This window comes from Ochotona curzoniae, unplaced genomic scaffold (genome assembly GCF_017591425.1).
Source record: "Ochotona curzoniae isolate NIBS_2020 unplaced genomic scaffold, NIBS_Ocur_1.0 scaffold_1037, whole genome shotgun sequence".
In the NCBI taxonomy this organism is placed as follows: Eukaryota; Metazoa; Chordata; class Mammalia; order Lagomorpha; family Ochotonidae; genus Ochotona; species Ochotona curzoniae.
This window is the reverse complement of record NW_024467083.1, coordinates 29906483-29914863: the sequence shown is the minus strand read 5'-3', so window position 1 is coordinate 29914863 and position 8381 is coordinate 29906483. Positions and strand designations below refer to the sequence as shown.

The following is an 8381-nucleotide window of genomic DNA, read 5'->3' as shown; positions in this document are numbered from 1 at the left end:
CCCCGCGGCTGGTCCGGGGCGCAGCAGTCGTCCCCGCGCCAGGCCGGCCGCCAGCCCACGCCCAGGATCCAGGTCTCCGGTGGCTCGCGGCCTTGCGCTTCCCGGGTTGGGCTCGACTGGGCTCGGCGGGCGGCGGGAGGAGGAGGAGGAGTAGTGGGAGGAGGAGGAGGAGGAGGGAGCCGGCGGGAGGGCGGAAGGGGGAGGAGAGGAGCCGAGCGAGTCCAGCGGAGGGGGCCCGGAGCGCCGACCTGAGGACACGGAGCAGCGGCCCCCGGCCCGGCCAACCTCGCGCGCCGCCGCCGAGTGAGTGGGGACCCCCGGCGGGTGCCCGGGGCGCGGTGGCGCGTGGGGTGGACGCTGCGCGCAAGGGCCGCGCCGAAGTTGCGCGAGCCGGGCGGCTCCGCGGGGAGGGCCGGGCGGGCGAGGGCGCGAGAGGGGCGAGGCGGGAGCCAGCGCCGGGCGCACGCCCTAGACAACCGGGCGGGGAAGGCAGCGGTCGGCCCGGGGGCCCTGCCCGGCGCGCTCATGGCGGCGGCCCCGAGGCGGACGGGCGAGCCGGGCGAGCGCCTGGCTGCCGAGGCCGGGCTCCCAGCGCCGCCCCCGGGCAGTCTGGCCCAGGCTCGGCGGCTCTCCAGTCCGCCACCCCGGGCGCCGAGCAGCTTTCCTGGGCAACAGGTGGCGAGGAGAGCTGCTCGCGGAGGGGCCCGGGCCCCAGGCGCCCTTTGTTGGGTCGGAAAGGAGCTTGACGACCCGTTTGCACGAGAGCCCCCCACAGCCCAGCAGTGGCCCACCGCGGAGGCCCCCAGCCTGGCCCGGCCCGCAGACGAAGCGGGAGCAGAGTGGAGGGGAAGGTCTAGCTGCCTTTTCTTCTCTCATTGGCCTCTCAGTGCCCACCCCGGGGAGGGGAGCGCCGAGCGTCCATGTGCTTAACGGGAAACAGGAAGGAGTGGCTGTGCTTGCCCGCCCCGGCCCCCCGAGGCTCCGGCTCCTATACCGTTATGGGGTGTGAGTGGCTGGCTGGGGAGCTGCTGGTGGAACTGGCTTTCTGGGCGGTAGCTGGCTAATTAGCGCCCTAGAGGCCCTCCAGCTGCAGGTGTGTAGCATTCAGTTTTGGCTCCCGACTTCCTCCACCCAGTCAACCTCCTAGCACACGCACGGGGGTGGTCTGAGCCACCTGAGTTGGAAGGAGGGCTACCGACTCCCAGGCAGGGAGTGGGATTAGAGGGGGTATAGAGGAGCCCGAGGCTTGGCGTGAACCCCTCTTCCTAAACTACTGAGCGGGGGCGGGGGGGGGAGGCCCCTGGCAGGCATTCGCTGCCCTCTTTCCCCCAAGCCCTCTGAGGTGCTAAGGTGGGAGAAGTGGGTCCCTGGTGCATGGCAGAATTGGGTGTGCCTGTGTGAATGCATTCGTGATGGGATTCCCAAGAGGAAGGATTTGTCCGCAACCTTGCCCCAGGCCCCAAGTGGGGTGTCCTGCACAGGCTGTTGCACAAAGAGGATGCCCCAGGCTCACCTTCCTCACTGGGGACCCTCTGGCCAGACTTGCCCTTCCCCCCAGGCCTCCCCATCCCTGTCCTGGCCCCAGGCTGGCTGACCCCCTGCTGTTGCCCTGCCCTACCCTTTCCCACCTTCCGACCTAAATTTCTGGCCCTCCCGGGTCGCCTGGGGCGTGCCACACCTCTTCTGGGCTTCATCCTTTGTTTGCAGCCTTCTAGATCTTGACCTGCTGCTGCTGCTGTGTGCAATTTCCAGGAGGAAGACTGCAGGCCTTCTTCTAACTGTGTCTCTGCAGAGTCCCTGGGGCTGCAGTGGAATGGAAGGGGAGGGGAAGGAGGCTAGGGGGAACCCCACATTCCTTAGTTATTCCTCCAAACTCCAATCAGAGCAGTGTTGCTCCTGCTGGCACCCCGAGTCTGGGAAAGGATCCACTGGAGGAGACCCTTTGCCTTTTTTGGTTCACCTAGGAGGGTCTGGCTGGAGTAGGGTGAGGGGATGGTTGTTGGTGGGAATAGGGGGCTGAGATTTGGGCTGCGCCTAGCCCAGCTCCAGTTCCCCAGTAACCCAATGCCAGTGCAATCCCTGCTCCGCTGGCTGCTCTCCAGTCTGTGCTGGCTGCACAAGCTGGTGTGTGTCCGGGTAGGTGTGTTAGGGGGTGAGAGCTGGGGGTATGTGAAGACACACTCGCTGCTTGTCCGGGTAGGGACACAGTGTTCAGAAGTAGTTAGTTCCAGCAGGGTATGTGTGTGTGTGTGTGGGGGGGGGGGATCAAGTAGGCCCCTACCCTTTGGGAAGCTGGGAGAGGAGGGCTGTCTCCTTCCCCCAGGGTGCACACCAGCCACCTTTGCCCGCCCTGGCCTCTTGTGGCTCAGCTCTCTTGTTTGGGTTGGCTGCTGCTGCGAGAAAGCTGCTGGGCTGCCCCCCAGGAGTAGATGCCTCAGGGTCCTGTGAGTGAAGCCAGCTGAAAGCCCCACTTGTTGTGTTTCCTCCCAGTGTTGTTGAGTCCTGACCCTGCTGAATCGCTGAATGGGGCCTCTCTCTGGTTGGCCAGGCCTGGGGGGCAGGGGAGATGATGAGGATGGTGGTGGCTGAGGGGGATACAGGTTCACTTAAGAGTCCCCCCACCCCCGCAGGTCTTGTGCTCCTGTCTTGTGCTGCACCTACTCCATGAGGAACAGCCTGGGTGGGTGCTGGCTTGTCAAGCTGGCCGGATGCTTGCCTGCCTCTCCCCACTGCATAAGACATTCCTGGGCCCCAGGGAGTCCAGGACCCCAGCCAGCCGTTTGCATGCTTAAGTCTGCAATGCCAGTCTGTTGAGCAGGAAGGATGGGGCCTTGTCCTTGGAGGAGAAGTGAGGCTAGCCACAGCAGTCAGGTGACCAGGTGCAGGTGTGCTATCCCACCTTCCACCAGCCTGGGCAAAGGGAAGAGGGGGAGATACCAGATGCTTTAAGGGGTGTGCTTTACTCCGTTTTCTAGGGAAAGTGTGTGCATGTTGGAAGTTTCACTGTGGGCAAATTTTTCCCCCATTTTTTATTATATTTTTGACAAAAAGGTTCAAGGGCTACAGGAAACTGGTAAGACTGTTATTTCCACATTGTTTCCTTCATGTATCTGAGGTAAAAGGGGATTTTAAGGGAGAAGCCCCACCCAGTCTCCCACCCACCCCAGGTCCCCGACGTGGGGCATGCTTCGAGGGTCTTGCTCAAGTGGTTTTGATAGTTCAACAGTTATGAATTGCTGCCAATCTCGCCACTCACTGTGGGCAATTTTATCTAATTTGTTCGGTTCAGAAGGCTTCTACCTCCTTCACTAATTAAATATTTATTCTGGCTAAAGTGGAGGGGGAAAGGGCAGTTCCCTCAGGGGTGCTGAGGAGAGCAGGCTAGTGGGAGGGGGAGGCAGAGCTTCTTTGTTGTCAGTGCTGACCTCTGATGAGAGAGAGAGAGAGAGAGAGCCAGCCAGCCAGCCAGCCAGCCAGCCAGCCAGCCAGCCAGCCAGCCAGAGAGCAGTGACCAGGAGTGGGGACGAGAGGGTAAAGTCCTTGAGCTGGAATACTGACCCGTGACAGGCTGAGAGGATTTCGAAAGTACTTCCGTGGTGGGGGGTGGAGCTGTGAGAAGAGCCAGGGGGAAGGACCCGCCTTGCTCCCCACTCCGCTCACTTGCTCTAGTCCCAGGTCTGTCTGCATTCAGTCGCACCATGGGCCTCCAGTAGAGAACAGGCTCCTCTCTCCTCCCAGGCTTGGTGCCTCACCCAGGGGTCTCCAGCATCAGCATCCCGTGGCCCGCCACCTCTCCTGGCTTCCCTTCAGGTGGAGAACCTGCAGCTGCCTGGCTGCTCTGAGAAACCTGGGACAGCTTCCTCCTCAGCTCCTTAGGCTGTTGCGCATCCGGGGTGCTGCCGGCTCTTCAGGGCCATCTCCTGTTGCTTTGAGCTCCAGGCGGTGGCTATCATTTCCTAATCCCTGTGTGTGGGGGGAAGTGGGGGTGTGAGGCAGTGGGATCTTCCTTCCTGGATTGAGGGGCTCTTAACGTTGGGGTGTCCCTCTGCAGGTCCCTCCCCCAGGCATCTAGGTCCCTGCCTTGACCTTCACTGTCTGTGAAGTGGCTTGCAGATCTCAGGTGGTCCTGCAAGGGGCTGTCCGGTTTGTCACTAGGTATCACCCTTCTGAGCAATCATACTGTGTCCACTGATGAGTCAGGAATCAGCATCATTTGGGGGTGTGATTTTTGCTTTATCATGGCCTATTTGCTCAAGCGGCTTCCCATCAGATGTGTCATAGGGGAAGGAGAGGGTGGGTTTGTTTGGGCTGTGCTGTCTTGTTCTGGGTCTCCCTCTTGTGCTGCCAATCTGCCACCTGTGGGTTGGCTTGAAGGGGCAGGTGTGAATGGGGCGGCTGTAGAGTAGGGGCATTGGGAGAAAGGCACCTCTAATTTTACTCAGGCTTTTGGCTGTAGCTTCTAGGGCCAGGTCTTGCCCATTCCTCCTGCGCACCAGCACTGCCATGGGAGCGGGGCTGGCATAATCACCACAAAGAGAGATACAGAGAGGTGCTCAGTGCCACATGGCCAGAACTAGGGGCCTTTGGGTCTTTCTGGGTTCCCAGAAACCAGGGCTGGGGGCTGGAATATGTAGCCCTGGCTGTTTTTGATCAACGTCTTTCTCTTCTCTCATAGCTGTCCCCTCCTGATGCCCTCTCCCTTGCCCCTCCTCTGCCAGGATGCTCCAGACCTTGTATGACTACTTCTGGTGGGAACGCCTGTGGCTTCCTGGGAACTTAACCTGGGCCGACCTAGAAGACCGAGATGGACGTATCTATGCCAAAGCCTCGGACCTCTACATCACACTGCCCCTCGCCTTGGTCTTCCTCATCATTCGTTACTTCTTTGAGCTGTGAGCACACCACTTGCCTTCCCCAGCTGCACATCGCTCTGTCTTGGACTTGGGACTTGTGGTTTGCTGTTTGCCTGGTGTTGGGGCTCCCCAGGCCCTGGCCCACTGTACCCCCTGCCTGCCAAGGGACCATTGTCTCTCCGAGAGCTTTCCTTCAATGCTTTTTTGTTCTCACCCTCCACCCGCCACCCCGCCTGGCCACTGCCGAACACAGGCAGCTTTGTCAGCCAGGACAGCCTGACGAGTCCAGACAAAGAGCTGCCAGGGAAATGGGGAAACTGAGTCCCAGAATAATGTTGCTTGAGTGTGCAGGCCTTCTCTGCTGCTCAGGCTTGGGGGCTGTGAGGGCTGCCAGCATGGGGCACCTCACTCATACTCCTTTTGCAGTTACGTAGCCACTCCCCTGGCGGCCCTCCTGAATGTCAAGGAGAAAGCACGGCTGCGGGCCCCTCCCAATGCCACCCTAGAGCACTTCTACCTGACCAGCGGCAAGCAGCCCAAGCAGGTAGGATGATGGGAAGGGGCAAGGGTTGAGTGCCAACCCTGGAATGGTGCTGGCTGGAGAGCTGGGAGGGGTGTGCCACTGAGTCCTGAAGCTGTCCTCTATCCTCTGCACCCCCCTCCCCCCCCCACCTCTGCAGGCAGAGGTGGAGCTGCTGTCCCGGCAGAGTGGGCTGTCTGGCCGGCAGGTAGAGCGCTGGTTCCGCCGCCGCCGCAATCAGGACCGGCCCAGTCTGCTTAAGAAGTTCCGAGAAGCCAGGTTGGTGGGAGTTGGCTGGGGCATGCAGAAGTGGGTGGCAGAGGAAGGTGTGATGCAACTGGATCTGGAGGGGAGGCGACTTGGGTCTCTGGGGCTGTCAGGCCATCCTCCCATCCCCCCACCTCACCTGTCTTCTGCTCCCTTCCAGCTGGAGGTTCACGTTTTACCTGGTGGCCTTCATCGCTGGCATGGCTGTCATCATGGATGTGAGTAAGGGTTCCTGGTGAGGATGGGGGATGAAGCCAGGGAGTTTGGGTGCTTCTCTGAATGTCTCACCGTCTCTGCAGAAACCCTGGTTCTACGATTTGAGGAAAGTGTGGGAAGGCTATCCCATCCAGGTAGGAGCTAGGTCCCGCTTCCGTCCATGGGCTGGGTGGGCCTGGAGTCCCGGGCTGGGGTATGCCTGGAGCAGTGAGCCCCCTGGGGCTGCTGCTCTGCAAAGTCCCTCAGCCCCGTCTTCCACTCCAGAGCATCGTCCCTTCCCAGTACTGGTACTACATGATCGAGCTCTCCTTCTACTGGTCCCTGCTCTTCAGTATCGCCTCTGATGTCAAGCGGAAGGTGGGTGAAGGCTTGTAGCTGAGCTGTGGGGGGCGTGAGCGCTGGCCTCACAAAGCTGTCCTCTGGTCTGTGGGTGCTTTGGACGGTGCTCCTGCAACCTGGGAGACGAAGTGAAGTGGGGGGAGGACTAGTGGGATCCAAGTCCTCTGGGACCTGTGTCTTTTCTGAAGGATTTCAAGGAACAGATCATCCACCACGTGGCCACAATCATCCTCATCAGCTTCTCCTGGTTTGCTAACTATGTCCGAGCCGGGACGCTCATCATGGCCCTGCATGACTCTTCGGACTACCTGCTGGAGGTCAGAGACCTAGGTTCTAGGTGGGGAGGGGGACTGAGGAGACGGTTACAGAACGGATACTGTTCATGGGGGTGTGTGCACGTGAATGCCCGGGATGATAGCCGCAGCGGGGTGGTGTGCTCTTTGTGCAGTCAGCCAAGATGTTCAATTACGCCGGGTGGAAGAACACCTGCAACAACATCTTCATCGTCTTCGCTGTCGTGTTCATCATCACCCGGCTGGTCATCCTGCCCTTCTGGTGAGGCGGCAGCCGGGCTGCACCGGCTCCTGGGAAGCGCCCCCACCCCCACTGTCCCGTGTTTGTAATCCTGCCTCTTCCGGCATCCTCAGGATCCTGTATTGCACACTGGTGTACCCACTGGAGCTCTATCCTGCCTTCTTTGGCTATTACTTCTTCAACCTCATGATGGGAGTGCTGCAGCTGCTGCATATCTTCTGGGCCTACCTCATTTTGCGCATGGCCCACAAGTTCATAACTGGAAAGGTGAGGGCTCTGACCCCTTGGTTTGCGCCCACCATCCCCCCACCCCCAGAACCACAACAGGACCCTGGGTACTGTGGGGACCAGCCCTGCCCCCCGCCCAGCAGTCCAAGGAGTGTGAGACCACCTGACCTATCCTTCTCTTTGCACAGCTGGTGGAAGATGAACGCAGTGACCGGGAAGAAACAGAGAGCTCTGAGGGGGAGGAGGCTATGGCTGGGGGAGGAACCAAGAGCCGGCCTCTGGCCAATGGCCACCCTGTCCTCAACCACCACCATCCTAAGAATGACTGAACCATTGTCCCAGCGGCCAGCCTTGCATATTCATGCAGAAAGAACTGCCCCACCTTCCCGACAGGGCCACTCCAAGTTTTGGGGAGAAAGTGGGAGGAAGGGCTTGGGTTCTTCCTCCCTGCTGCTTTGTCACCCAGAGGCCTCTAAACCAAATTCTAACCAGCTTATCCCCAGGTAGAGGGGAGGCTGCTTGCTTCCTCCGTCAAAGGAGAGATGGTCTTACTTTCCCCTCTGTCTTCCAAGTTGTCCTTTCAGTTGTTTTGGGGACCCTTCCTTAGCTCCGGGGAGGGGCAGGGGTCACCAGTCACATTCCTCCTCCTTTAGAAATCTGGCCCCAGCTGTTTACCCTTGACCTCCAGAGCCAGGACCGTGCCTTACTGTCCCACGTGTGGGCCTGCCAAAGCTGGACCAAGGCACCCCTAAAGACTCCCTAACTCCAGAAACCAAAGCTGAGCTGACTTTTTAACTCCTTCCCTCCTAAGACACAGATGCATCCAGCATGGGAGGGGGCACCTGACCCTTACCCTACCTCTGCCAAGCACAGGCGCTGTCCTCCTGGGGACTGGGCGCATGGACTTCGTGCTCTTTCTCCGCCAGTCGTCCCTGCAGCCAAAGGTCCAAGACCTTACAGCCTCCTTTCTTCTCTTCAGCTAGGCTAGCTGGTTTGGAGTAGAATGGCAACTACTTTCTAATTTTTATTTATTAAACATTTCGAGGGTTTTGGTTTTTAAAGCCAGAATTACAGTTAACACCTGGCTGGCTTTTCAGCAGAGGGACCATTTCACACCAAAATGTACTGTTAATGGATGGTTTTTTTTTTTTTAATTAAAATACATTAAAGATGAAATAAAACATGGTAACAAGTGTCGAGGCTGTTTTAGGAGCTGAGAAGTGGACCAGCTAAATAAACTAAGGTAGTCTGTCTTGTGCTTTCCTTGCACTTAGGAAACATGTATTTTATGTGGTTTACATAGTTGAGAGGGATGCACGTCTGTGTGCGGAGGTTCCAGGGGCCATTCCTTGCTGTCAAATTACACCATGGAGGATGGCCATTTGATGATGCTCCAGAGACCCCAATGTGGGATATGTTTCGTT

At 59.1% G+C, this 8381-nt stretch overlaps 1 protein-coding gene across 3 annotated transcripts; it reads left to right on the top strand.

The window, feature by feature from the left end:
• The first annotated feature begins 223 nt into the window (after positions 1-223).
• Positions 224-7445, top strand: CERS2 (ceramide synthase 2). 3 transcript variants are annotated; one of them, XM_040999355.1, is made up of 11 exons: positions 224-303; positions 4719-4892; positions 5280-5397; positions 5534-5652; positions 5801-5858; positions 5940-5990; positions 6121-6213; positions 6384-6512; positions 6644-6750; positions 6843-6996; positions 7146-7445. In XM_040999355.1, the coding sequence occupies exons 2-11, from the start codon at positions 4720-4722 to the stop codon at positions 7284-7286; spliced, it is 1143 nt and encodes a 380-aa protein (XP_040855289.1). In that variant the 5' UTR covers positions 224-303; position 4719; the 3' UTR covers positions 7287-7445. The 3 variants fall into 3 exon arrangements, with proteins under 3 accessions (XP_040855289.1, XP_040855290.1, XP_040855291.1); XM_040999356.1 differs by having other exon boundaries at positions 280-303; positions 4676-4892; XM_040999357.1 differs by lacking the exon at positions 224-303 and adding an exon at positions 3586-3810.
• The last annotated feature ends 936 nt before the right edge of the window (positions 7446-8381 follow it).